Below are 12363 nucleotides of genomic sequence, written 5' to 3'. Positions count from 1 at the left end.
ATATATACGACGTTTTTTTTTTTTTTTTTTTTTTTGTCATACACATATCCTAACCAACAATAAATTGACACGTAACGTCACTCGAGGGGATCTAATAAAAGCTCCAAAATTAAACCCGGTTACATTGTTTTTTCTCTATTGATTTATTTTTTAGATACTTATTTGTTGGACACTTGAGTTAAACCCCCCATTGGAGATGGTCTATAGTTTAGTATTTAATTTTAATTTTGACAGTCAAATTTATCAACTACATTATTATATATAAATTAAATTATGTAATTAAATACAACACACATTTTCTACTTATTAATATTTATCTTACTATGTATAAATTATGTTAATATTTGTATTAATTAAATACAATACACATTTTATTTGTTGTATTTATTAACATTTTCTATTATTATATTATTACACTAAACAATTTTAATTATAAAACATAATATTAATATTAGTACTGCAAAGAAATATATGTTCAAGAATAAGGTAAAGTAATATTATAAAATTGAGGAAAAGAGACTAATCTCGTCAAAGTCGAAATCCATTCATTTATAAATACAAAATTTAGAAAGAGAAAGAAAATAAAAATAAATAGTGACAGCTTCATAAACTAGTAGTATACAACAACAACAACAACAGAAAAAATACTACATGTTACGGAAAACAAAACAAAAATAAATACAAAACCTTTAGTACATTAACATATAGCCTAATTTCGACTAAAGCCAACACTCTGAAATTTTTAGCTCTCATAAACCAAAAAAAAATAATATATCTCAATTAGAAGAAGTCATGTGAAGCTGAACTAGCGAAGCATAAACCCCACCGTCGATTTTGATCAACGTCTCGTGGGTACCTTTCTCAGCGATCACACCGTTCTTAACGACGGCGATGACGTCAGCGTTTTTAATTGTCGATAACCGGTGAGCCACCACGACCGTGGTTCGGTTCACCATCACTCGGTCTAGCGCATCTTGAACCACTCGCTCTGATTCCGCGTCAAGAGCGCTCGTTGCTTCGTCCAAAAGCAATATCTTCGGCTCCTTCACGATGGCGCGTGCTATAGCCACGCGCTGCTTCTGTCCTCCTGATAACTGAATCCCTCTCTCTCCCACCACAGTGTCGTAACCCTAAACAATTGTACAGCTTGCGTTATAAGTAAATTTCGAAAAAAACGGAGTTCTTATATATATATAGATTCTGTTTTTTTCCCCTTACCTGTTGTATGCTAGAGATAAATTTGTGTGCATTGGCGAGTTCTGCAGCGGCTATGATTTCAGACTCGGTTGCAGCGTCTTCGCTTCCTTTGCCATAAGCAATGTTGGCTCTAATCGTGTCGTTGAACAAGACAGGTTCTTGTCCCACAAGTCCCATTTGTTGTCTCAACCACTTCAATTGCAGCTTCTTCAGCTCAACTCCGTCTAGGGTTATATGACCGGAATCCGGATCGTAAAATCTTTGCAAGAGCGAGATCACCGTAGATTTCCCCGACCCGCTTTCTCCTACCAAAGCAACCGTCTGAAAGAAAAACACAAAAGAGACAGAAGTTGATCAGAAACAGAAACTTATACATTCCAAAGTGATAGTTAGGGTTTAGTCCAAAAATCTGCTTACCTTTCCTGCACGAATGGTTAAGCAAAGATCGCGAAAGATTTGAATGTCTGGTCTTGCCGGATAAGTGAAACTTAAGTGACGAAGCTCAATATCTCCCTTAACATTCTCCAACACTGTCCCTGACTCATCGCTCGAGTCTATCTTTGATTTCCTATCGATGATTGCAAAGATAGACGCAGCTGCAACTTTAGCTTTGCTAGAATCTGGAGCGAAAGAACTCGACTGGGAGACCCCAATCGCTGCCATAGTTAACGCAAAGAACACCTGCAAGATCCAATCAATCCTTCTTCATTACTAGATCACAAAGATTTTTCAAACATATTTAAGCAATGATTAGGAAAATACATTACCTGGAAAACATCATTGAAAGTTGTTTTGCCGTCTTCAACCAATCTAGCCCCCGCGTAGAAGCTTGTGGCGTAGACACAAAACAGAATGAAGAAGGAGAATCCAAACCCTAATCCGCTTATGAAACCTTGTTTTATTCCGTCTTTGATCGGACCTTCACATTGCTTCTTATACATCTGCATCACTTTCTCCTCCGCGCAGAAAGACGCAACTGTTCTTATGCTCCCCACCGCATCATTCGCTACCTGACTTGCCTCCTCGTACTTTGACTGCATGCAAAGTTATACAAAACCAGAGTGAGTTTCTTGATCTACAAGAAAAAAACAGAGGACTTTCGAACAGGGTAGTTTTACAAAACCGAAATCAACCAAAAAAGAGATGGAACCGAACTGACTGATGTACAAACATACCTTTGCGTCGGCGCTGAATCCTTTCATGAACTTGACTTGAACGTAACCATTTATACCAATAAGAGGAAGCATCACTAAGATTATAAGCGCCAATTCCCAACACGCTGTGAACGCAATAATCAATCCAGACGCAGCAGATGCAACATTTTGAACCGCTAGAGACAATGCATCTCCAACTAGAGCCCTAATCAAAGCTGCATCAGCTGATAGTCTTGCCCCCATCGTACCACTCGAGTTCTGCGGCTCATCGAACCAGCCAACTTCCATGTGAACCGCTCTCTCAAAACACATAGATCGAATCCTCCGAATCAGTTTTCCACCAGCTACTGCAAACAGATACATTTGAGTCGGTGAGACGATCAACGAAGTTACTCCAAGAGCTACAAATATGATCGCCCAGAATCTTGAATCTTTCTTTAACTCGTCAGCTGGTTTGAAGAACGCTTCAATGACTCTTGAAATTAGAATCCCAAAAAGCGGGAAAATTGCGCCATTAATAGCCGCTGCTACGGTTCCTAGAAGGAGAACCGGGATCTCAGGTTTGTTTAGAGCTGCTATTCTGGTGAGTGATACTTTTGGGAGCGGTTCTTTACTCGCTGTTCCAGCTTCCTCTTGGCCAACTCGTTGGCTACTGCTACCAAGGTCTACTCCTGCGGATAAACCAAGAACATTCAAAGAACGATGACGGCTGCTATTTCCAACAGAAGAGGTTCCACCACTAATAACAGATCCCTCTATTGATTTTTTCAAATTCGAATTCCGGAAAGAAGATCCTGAAGATATGTCTGATGGTTTTGCATCTTGACCCTTGTTTATCTCTTGTAACCTGATGAGCTGCGAGTAAGCTCCCTCTGAATCTTTTAACAACTCAGAATGCGAACCCTTTTCCACCATTCTGCCGCGGTGAATTACCGCAATCATATCCGCATTTCTGACCGTGCTTAACCTATGTGCGACAATTACCGTAGTCCGGTTAACCATAACTCTATCTAAAGCCTCTTGAACCACTCTTTCGGATTCTGCATCGAGGGCGCTTGTTGCTTCATCCAGAAGCAAAATCCGTGGATCTTTGAGAATAGCTCTCGCAATCGCTATCCTCTGTTTCTGTCCTCCCGAGAGCTGTGTCCCGTGCTCTCCTACCATTGTATCCAACCCCTGAGGCAACTTATCAATAAACTTTGCCGCATTTGCTAGCTCGGTTGCTGCTTTAATCTCTTGAAGCGTAGCATTGTCTTTCCCGTAGGCGATATTCTCCATGATGCTCGATGAAAACAGAACCGGTTCTTGGCTGACCAATCCGATTTTGCTTCTGATCCATTTCAACTGAAACTCCTTAAGATTAACTCCATCAATGAGTACTTCGCCGGCTTTCGGATCATAAAACCTCTCAATCAAACTAATCACGGTTGATTTGCCACTTCCACTTTCTCCCACTAATGCTGCTGTTGCACCGCTTGGGATAAACAGAGAGAATCCGTTGAATATATCCTCGTCAGGCCTCGCCGGGTAACTGAAATGCACATCTTTAAGTTCAATGTCTCCTCGTATATCTTCAAGAACCTTTCCATTTACGTCATAAGCATCAATCAAAGGCTTTCTTTTGATCGTCTCAAACATCTTATATGCTGCAGCTTGACCCGCGGCAAATGCGGTTACACATGGAGATGTTTGTCCAAGCGACCTAAACAAGAAAAAACAGAACATGACTGTTAGGAATCTCACATTCACATATATAAGTAAAAAATACATGATCTAATATATATCGAAGTGGTTGTCAAGGCGGCTTACATTGAACCCGCAACAACAATGATGATCACGTTGATCACAGAGCCACCGGTATACCCTTTTTCGATTATCATCTTCCCGCCAAACCAAATAGCCAACGCATAGCTGCTGAAAAACACAAAGAACATTACTCCAAGTCCTAAACCGGTTGAGAAACCTTGTTGAACGCTTGACTTGTAGGCCGATGTTATGAACTTTTTGTAGCTGTTAACAGCTTGCTTCTCTCCCGTAAAAGAAGCAACCTTCAAACCAAAAAAAAACAAAAAAATATTAAGCAACAAATCTCAGTTAAAGATTTCTTTGTAGCTTAGGAAGAGTTGAGTTTTTACCGTCCGGATAGAACCGATTGTCTGTTCAACAACAGTGGCTGCTTTTGCATAAGCGGCTTGTCCCCGAGAAGAAGCTCGAGTGACAATAAGGGCCATGGATGCACCAGCCATGGCAAGAAGAGGAATTGAAGTTAACATAACCAATGTTAGTAACCATCCTTTAATGAAAGCTAAAACAAATCCGCCCACGAAAGTAGATACTAGCTGAATGAACTTCCCAACCTGCAATATTAAAAAAAAGTAACAAACTTTCTTAAATGAATCCAGTCATTACATATATATATAAGCCTGAAACCACAATATCCAAGTTTCTCTAGTAGTTGTATTACCTTCTCACCCATGGCATCTTGTATAAGAACAGTATCTCCAGACATTCTACCAACAACCTCTCCTGTGTTTGTTTCGACATCGAAAAATCCAATGTCTTGTCTTAGAATTGTTTTCAGATATGCACTTCTTATCCTCACAGCTTGTCTCTCTCCCGTGATCATCCAACAAGCCACCTCTACAATAAACAAAAGCACCAAAACTTTTATAGTAAAACTGCAAAGGAGAAACCAAAAACACAAAACTTTTTTTCCTTATTTCACTAATCCTAATGTAAAACTGCAAAGGAGAAACCAAAACACACACAAAACTTTTCTTCCTTAAGGAAGAAACACGGAGGCTATGACTTACGAAGAAACGCAGCTCCTAGAGTTCCAAGTCCAAGGTAGACGAATTTAAGACAAACCTACAAAAAGAAACAACTTTTAGTAAAATGTGATCCAAAAGAATATGAACTTTTTTATATATATATATTTTGTTTACCAACATTAGTTACCTTTGAGACAACATCAACAATGTCTTTGTTATTCTGATTTTTTCCAAAGGAGTCAATGAGATCACCAAACAACAATGTCATGAGAGGTAAGCAAACACCGTTCCCAATAGCTCCGATGGAGCCGCAGACCATCAAGAAGACATCAAAGGAATCTGCAAACGCGAATAGCTTGTAGAAAGGAACAGTCTTGGTCTTCTCATCGGTTTTTTCTTTCTTAGTCTCTTCTTCTTCTCCTTCTTTAGGACTTTTCGAAGTCGAAGGTTCGTGTGAAACAGAGTCCCGTTCTCCGGCGCCGTCACGGTCCATTCTCCGGCGCTGACACGAATCAAAAAAGTTTTTTAAGGAATCTGATGATACCCAGATCGAGATCAACGGGTATAAATATTTCAAAAGAAGTGTAAAGTTACGAACTTTCAGCTTAATTCCTAAAACCCAGAAAAAGACGAAAAATTGAAGAATTTAAGAAAACATTAAAATTAAATCCCAATAGAGTTTGCTAATGTAAATCCAAAAAAGCAACCCACTTGGTTGAATAAAGATTCGCCCTTTTTTAAGTTTCAATCTAAAAGAGTTCCCAGAAATTAGCACCAATGAAACAGAGTCTGCTGTTAAGGAGGAAAAAAAAAGTCACATGCTTTTTGGCTTAACCCGTAAAATCAGAGAACGAATTAAAAAAACGCAAAAGAAACACAAATCAGAGATTAAGAAAAAGAGAGAAAGAAGTTGAAAGAGAACAGACCTGAAAGATGATGTGTGCTGAAAAGCGAGAAAAGATTTGATACTTTGGGGGAATAAGACAGACGTGAGCGAAGCTGTGTTTGTTGTCTTGAAACTTGTTTAATCTTTTCTTGTTGAATTCTAAATAGTTTTGATTGTCAAAAAAAAAAATAGTTTATTCAACTTTTTAGATTCCAATTTTTGTATTCTGCAGAAAATATATGAGGAAATTGCCATTTTTATATGCAGCTCTAGTTTTGGGTTTTGCCAAAATTGCTTGAGAAGCAAGGAGAGTGGGGGGGAGGGGGGGGGGAATAAACTATTGTGTTGGTCAAAAAGCATAATAATTATGTATTTTTGATGTGTTTACTACAAAAAAAAATTCTCAAATATTTTCTTCTTCCTTTTAGACAAACGGAGGAGAAAGTTCTCCTAGGTTAGATAAACTAAGCAAACAGAATTGTGTGGTTGGTTTATCTTTTTCCGAACAGTTAACATGATCATTTCAATATTAGGTAACATATCGTACTTTTAATATTCTATATAAGTATATAAAGAGAGTATGGTTAATATCTATATATATAATATATACTAGATTAGGAGAATTCAAATTGGATTTTAAAAAAATGAATTTTATGTGAAAAAAGAAGAAAATAATTTACTTATTTGATAAAGAGACTTTAATTTTTAAAAAAAAAATACGATGCTAATTTAGCTGACCAAAAACTTAACAGTAGTTTCAAAATTACTCTATCAAGGAATCACTTGCATCTTGAATTTTCTCGTCCGATTATTATTATAAAGTGTGCGCAATATTAAATAAATGGTAGATGAAGACAAATCCGTAAAAGATAATTTAAACAAATTTAACAGAGTGGGGAGAATTTTCACTTTACCGGAAGTTTGACTAACTTCCTTGGCAACTAAGCAAAAAAGTCAACTTTTTATATAGTATTGCAGTAAAACATAGTACTATTATTCACAAGTTAACATTCATTTTTCTTGGCCACTAAGGCTTTTTCGATACACTCAATTGTCATAAATGTATGTATGTATGTATGTTCACGCATTAAATTAGATTATACGATAATGAACGTGATTTATAATCATTCGTACGTTTTTATGTTGTCTTCAGTAATAAGGAACACATGATGGTCCAATTATTAACTAAAAATAAGTGATAATAATGTTCAAATGTTTCTAACCGAACCAACGTCATAACTAAAGTTAATTTCTATGCTAAGTACTCCTTATACGACAAGAACAAGTTGACTGAAGTAAAATTATAACTTAAGTATATATATTGATTTTTTGATCCACCAACTACAAAAACATTTATTACACATCAGAAATTCATATTCTAGCCAAATATGAAACGTTGCAACTTGTGTAGTAGGGGATGATTAGTGCCATAATTGGAATTATAAATTGTAAATCTCCAACACTTGAAAAACAAGTCGAAGCAATAAAAAGCGTCACTGCTTGCGTCATGATGAGAAGATTTTAGTTACCATCTTGAAATCGAAAACTAAATGTTTTTTTAATTATTATTATTATATATCCGTTGGGAGAATAAGAATAGTCATGAGGGTCCACTTAGCTTATCGCTAATTAATTCCCAATTCCCCGCGCGGCTTAGATCTTTGTGTCTACCTGTCAATTCGTACCGGAAGATTCTATTTGCATTAACTGTCTGTATGTTTAACACAAATCATTAATTACGAAAGACATCGTTTTACACAAGTCAGCCCTATGGACCTTCCACTTAGACTTGGACTTCGACATTTATATATTGGGCCATTGATGGGCCTTATTAATCAGCTGTATGAAAACGAGAATTACACACGTGGCTAATCTCGATTTCTATTTTCCTACGTGGCATATAGATTCAAAAACCCCCCAAAGATATATAGAAAAGCAACGTAAAGATCATGAACTAAAAACAATTTCATCAATCGTCAAAAACTTTTCCTTTCAAGAAGAAGAAGAAACAGAGCTTTTAATCAATGGAAGGCGAGATACTCCTCAATGAGAACCTTCTTCTCCGTCCCGTCGAAGCCTCACCAGCCGCTGTATCGAAATCGAAATGGACCATTCTTGTACTAGCGCTGATCCTCCTCTCTTTCTACTTAACCTTGGGGGTTTTCACATATTCTTGTTTTCGAGACCAGTTCTCTGGAACCGAGACTTATCTTTGGGTTGACGCCTTTTACTTCTCCGTCGTCACTTTGTGCACTGTCGGTTACGGCGACATTGTCCCGTCAACTCCCACGACCAAGATCTTGACCATCGTTTTGGTATCAGTCGGCGTCGTGTGTCTCGATTTCTTGCTCAACCGCGTCGTGAACCACGTTCTCAGTCTTCAAGAAAACGCGATTCTTGATCGTATCAAGACTGGAAACAGAGCCATTAGAGATCACATCGCCGAAGATGGTAGGATAAGGCTAAAGTGGAAACTGTGTTTAGCGTTCTGCGTCGTCTTTCTCTGCGTCGCGACTGGAACTTGCTTCCTTCACGTTCTCGAGCGGTTGGATTGGTTGGATTCGGTTTACTTGTCGGTTATCTCGGTTACGACGGTTGGTTATGGAGATAAAGCGTTTAAGACGATTGAAGGAAGGGTCTTCGCAGTGTTTTGGCTTCTTCTTTCAGCTATTGCAATGGCTAGTTTGTTTGTTTACTTGGCTGAGATGAAAATCGATCGTACTGCTGTCATGAAATTACCCACCAGGTGAAGATTCTGTTTACTCCAGTCATTAGGTTAGAGTCTTATATTTTTGAGTACTGACTTGTGTTTTGGTGTTGTGATTAGTGAATCAGAGTTTGTCGTGTCCAAGCTTAGAGAAAGTGGGAAGGTTAGTGAGGATGACATACTGCAGATCCTAAACGAGTTCGAGAATCGTGAAAAAGTGCCATCAAGCGGATTGTGACAGTTTGTGAAAGATAACAACATCGTCCTGCCTCTTGCCTAGTAACTAACTGATGAAAGTATATAGATGTAAATGATTGGTTCTTTGTTTTTGTTTTTTAGGATCAAATATTCAAATGTATAAAAGAATCATGATAATGATGATGATACTCTGTTTTGGCCTATAAAGAAGAAAAGGTTACTTGATCATATGGTGTCTTTACTACTTACTCTTTGAAGTCAAACTAGTGGGTAACAAACCTCAAGTTTAATCGCTACTGGTGTTCTTTTCTATACATCTGTGTGCACTTTTTTTGGCAGTTGGTTAAAGCTAACTATTTGAACATAATTTACTTAGTTCATGACTCACATCACAAGAAACTTAGTTCATATTAACTTTTCTTATATAATATTACAATCACAAGATGACAACTCATATGAACTATGTATAATCAATATACGAATCGATCACACGAAACTTACTGCAACCCATGACATAACAACGAACACCCAATTCAAATAGCTCAAATACAAAGTATACATAAACCAAACACACAAAACAGAGAGAAAGAAAAAAGGAGAGCAGAGAATTGGTTTGCCGGATGAAAATAGAGTAAAAGTTAAGCTTGAGGTTTGTCCCACTTGAGTGGCTTGACTACTTCCCAGGTGAAGTCAGGGTCGTCCCTTCCGAAGTGTCCGTAAGCCGCAGTTTTCAAGAACCTCCCGTTTCCTCCTCTCTTCAGGTCAAGGCTAATCGTCATCATACCCGGTCTGAAATCGAAGCTCTCCTTCACAATCTTGAGTATCTCTTTGTCTGGAATCAACCCAGTCTTGTAAGTGTCAACAAAGACAGACAATGGCTCAGGGACTCCAATGGCGTATGAGACTTGAACAAGTGCCCTACGAGCCATTCCGTTAGCCACAACGCTCTTAGCTGCTTGTCTCACAATGTAGGCTCCGCTTCTGTCGACCTTGGTTGGGTCTTTCCCTGAGAAAGCACCACCTCCGTGAGCTCCCCATCCACCGTAAGTGTCTATGATGATCTTGCGCCCTGTGAGACCAGCGTCTCCATGAGGCCCACCAATGACGAATCTGCCTGATGGGTTTAAGTGGAATATGGTTTTCTCGTCTAGGTACTTCTCTGGGATGACTGGCTTGATGACATGTTCCTTAAGGTCACGTGCGATTTCGTCGTTGGTAACAGTTTCATCGTGTTGGGTAGAGATGAGGACTGTGTGCACACGGATTGGGACCATGGCACCGTTATCGTCGTAGTACTCAACACTGACTTGGGTTTTACCATCGGGTCTTAGCCAGGCGCAAGTACCGTTCTTTCTGACTTCGGTTAGGCGAGCACCGAGCTTGGTGGCGAGAACATGAGTAAGCGGCATTAACTCAGGGGTTTCATCAGTGGCATAACCAAACATGTGGCCTTGGTCACCGGCACCAATATCTTCCGGACGTTTGGTGAAGTGACCGTGAACTCCTTGGGCAATGTCAGGGCTCTGTTGTTCGATGTTCACAAGGACTTTGCATTTGTCAGCATCAAGACCGACATCATCAGAGACAAACCCAATGGCGCGGCAGGTGTCACGGACGATCTTCTCGTAGTCAACTTTGGCCTTGGTGGTGATCTCGCCAAAGACCATGACCATGTTGGTCTTGGAGCAAGTCTCACAAGCAACTTTGCTGTCAGGGTCTTGTTCAAGGCAGGCATCGAGGACGGCATCAGAGATCTGGTCACAGAGCTTGTCAGGGTGTCCCTCGTTCACAGACTCGGATGTGAATAGGAAGGTCTCCATTTTTGCTACAAAATAAATCAAATGAAACTTAGACACAGCCCACAGTAGAATCATGAAAGAAGCAATGAAGCATGATCCTATCTTAAAAGCAGAAGCATAAATATCACAAATCATGCTATAACACACTCTCATATACAAATTGTATAATACAATCTACTCAAAGGGAAAAGATTTGAAAATTTCGAATGAAATCGAAACAGATCCAATTACATAGATACTCCTAATTCATCATGGATTTAACAATCGTCAAATCAAAAACAATGCTCACTTCGTACTCACAACAAGCAAAAGAGAAAAGGATGGAGAGAGAAATGAGAAGCGAAGATGACGACGAACAAGATACCTGAGTTCGATGAGAGATTTGATTTACGAGAATACAGATCTCTCGAAGATAAGAAACTCTTCTTCAGATCTCTCTCGCTCGCTCAACCTTTTATTGGGTTATTATTGATGAATAGAACAAGTGTTAAAAGAGAAGGACTCGCTGCTTATTTATTTATAGGGTGACTGGTCTCTACCGGTTTTCACATGGTTAAGCATCCTGCTTTGGACTTTAAAAAAGGCTTTTTGACCTACCATTATTTACTGTTTTTTTTTTTTTTGTTGGCGTTACTTTTCAAGTGTTCCTGACTCATGCGACGACCCTTTTGGTCCGACCTGTAATAACGTGAACCAAACAAAATTGGGTTTGCATTTCTGAGAAAAATATTTGTGTTTGTCACTGGGGAAACACACACAACAAAACTGCTGAATTTTTTAAATAAAAAAAACATACATTTGAGTCCATTGACCCGTTCGAAATTGTTGAACCGGAAGAGGTTTACAAAGCAAAAATCATATTAAGATAAACCAGTTTTTTTCTTTTTTCTTTTTTTTTGGTACACGGTGGGATAAGGATAACGTTTTCAATGCAACTAACAAATAAACAAATACTAGTAGTAGTAATATTTAATTACGTAATAACAAAACAAAAAGGCATTACTTACTACTCACACACGTGAAAATGGATGGACACCCATTTTCATGCTTTACAAAGGTTTGTGGTAGGTGAGAATTTTAGACTTTTTTTTAATTGCGGTTCTTGTTCTTGTTGACTCAACAAAAACATTGTGGTTCTTGGTGAGATAAATTGGTGATCGTTGGATTGATATTTTTTTTTTTAATTTTGTGTTTGATTGACGGCTAACTAATGAAAATATAACTTTGAGGTTTGGTGAATGATTATGACATTACCTCACCCACACAATCATTTTCTCAACCGTATCCTAATTTCTGCAGTAAAATTTACCCTTCAAAAAGAACAATTAAACCTCTATATGTTTTTTTTAAAAGATGAAATCTTAAAGAAGGTTAATCACTATGTTGTCAACGATTTTAATTAGTTTAGAAAATTCGAAGGTGTGTGAAAGAGGTGACATATTCGAAGCATGCAAAATCCATGCTCCTCCGTATTTTGACTAATAGTTTTCGATTTAATTTTAATTAAATAAACTTGTGTCATGGTTTCGGTGATACGGTCTACATCAGCAAATGGGGCACGCTAACACTATAAATGGGCTCATATTTTAAAAGATAATAAGGATCTAATGGGCTTAATATAAAAAGGGCTCATATTCAAAAGAAAAGAAGG

General features: G+C 38.3%; 3 protein-coding genes across 4 annotated transcripts; 1 reads left to right on the top strand and 2 right to left on the bottom strand.

Moving 5' to 3' along the window:
• Positions 1-525: 525 nt before the first annotated feature.
• LOC104738736 (ABC transporter B family member 11) lies at positions 526-6438 on the bottom strand. 2 transcript variants are annotated; one of them, XM_087483669.1, is made up of 11 exons: positions 6049-6438; positions 5310-5624; positions 5165-5219; positions 4816-4991; positions 4487-4708; positions 4161-4399; positions 2373-4053; positions 1965-2231; positions 1615-1878; positions 1219-1518; positions 526-1130 (listed from the first exon to the last, which is right to left on the bottom strand). In XM_087483669.1, the coding sequence occupies exons 2-11, from the start codon at positions 5613-5615 to the stop codon at positions 777-779; spliced, it is 3864 nt and encodes a 1287-aa protein (XP_087339795.1). In that variant the 5' UTR covers positions 5616-5624; positions 6049-6438; the 3' UTR covers positions 526-776. The 2 variants fall into 2 exon arrangements, with proteins under 2 accessions (XP_087339795.1, XP_087339796.1); XM_087483670.1 differs by lacking the exon at positions 6049-6438 and having other exon boundaries at positions 5310-5999.
• Positions 6439-8032: 1594 nt separating this feature from the next.
• Positions 8033-9141, top strand: LOC104743114 (two-pore potassium channel 4-like). The gene is made up of 2 exons (XM_010464230.2): positions 8033-8754; positions 8836-9141. Exons 1-2 carry the CDS (start codon positions 8033-8035, stop codon positions 8951-8953), a joined length of 840 nt encoding a protein of 279 aa, XP_010462532.1. The 3' UTR covers positions 8954-9141.
• A 161-nt stretch (positions 9142-9302) lies between these two features.
• On the bottom strand, positions 9303-11390 carry LOC104738733 (S-adenosylmethionine synthase 1). Its single transcript, XM_010458927.3, has 2 exons — positions 11077-11390; positions 9303-10738 (listed from the first exon to the last, which is right to left on the bottom strand). The coding sequence occupies exon 2, from the start codon at positions 10731-10733 to the stop codon at positions 9552-9554; it is 1182 nt and encodes a 393-aa protein (XP_010457229.2). The 5' UTR covers positions 10734-10738; positions 11077-11390; the 3' UTR covers positions 9303-9551.
• Positions 11391-12363: the final 973 nt, after the last annotated feature.

Source organism: Camelina sativa, chromosome 14 (assembly GCF_030686135.1).
Source record: "Camelina sativa cultivar CO46 ecotype springtype chromosome 14, ASM3068613v1".
Classification (NCBI taxonomy): Eukaryota; Viridiplantae; Streptophyta; class Magnoliopsida; order Brassicales; family Brassicaceae; genus Camelina; species Camelina sativa.
Note: the sequence above shows the minus strand (reverse complement) of the source record. Positions and strands in the feature narration are given on the sequence as shown.

What these genes read in the sequence shown, in the direction of transcription:
- LOC104738736 (XM_087483669.1), bottom strand. Translation starts at nt 5,615, where the DNA reads ATGGACCGTGACGGCGCCGGAGAACGGGACTCTGTTTCACACGAACCT. An exon ending in CAATCGGTTCTATCCGGACG is followed by an intron (nt 4,400 to 4,486) that starts GTAAAAACTCAA and finishes TTTGGTTTGAAG; the next exon opens with GTTGCTTCTTTTACGGGAGA. An exon ending in TTATCTCTAGCATACAACAG is followed by an intron (nt 1,131 to 1,218) that starts GTAAGGGGAAAA and finishes ACAATTGTTTAG; the next exon opens with GGTTACGACACTGTGGTGGG.
- LOC104743114 (XM_010464230.2), top strand. Translation starts at nt 8,033, where the DNA reads ATGGAAGGCGAGATACTCCTCAATGAGAACCTTCTTCTCCGTCCCGTC. An exon ending in GTCATGAAATTACCCACCAG is followed by an intron (nt 8,755 to 8,835) that starts GTGAAGATTCTG and finishes TGTTGTGATTAG; the next exon opens with TGAATCAGAGTTTGTCGTGT.
- LOC104738733 (XM_010458927.3), bottom strand. Translation starts at nt 10,733, where the DNA reads ATGGAGACCTTCCTATTCACATCCGAGTCTGTGAACGAGGGACACCCT.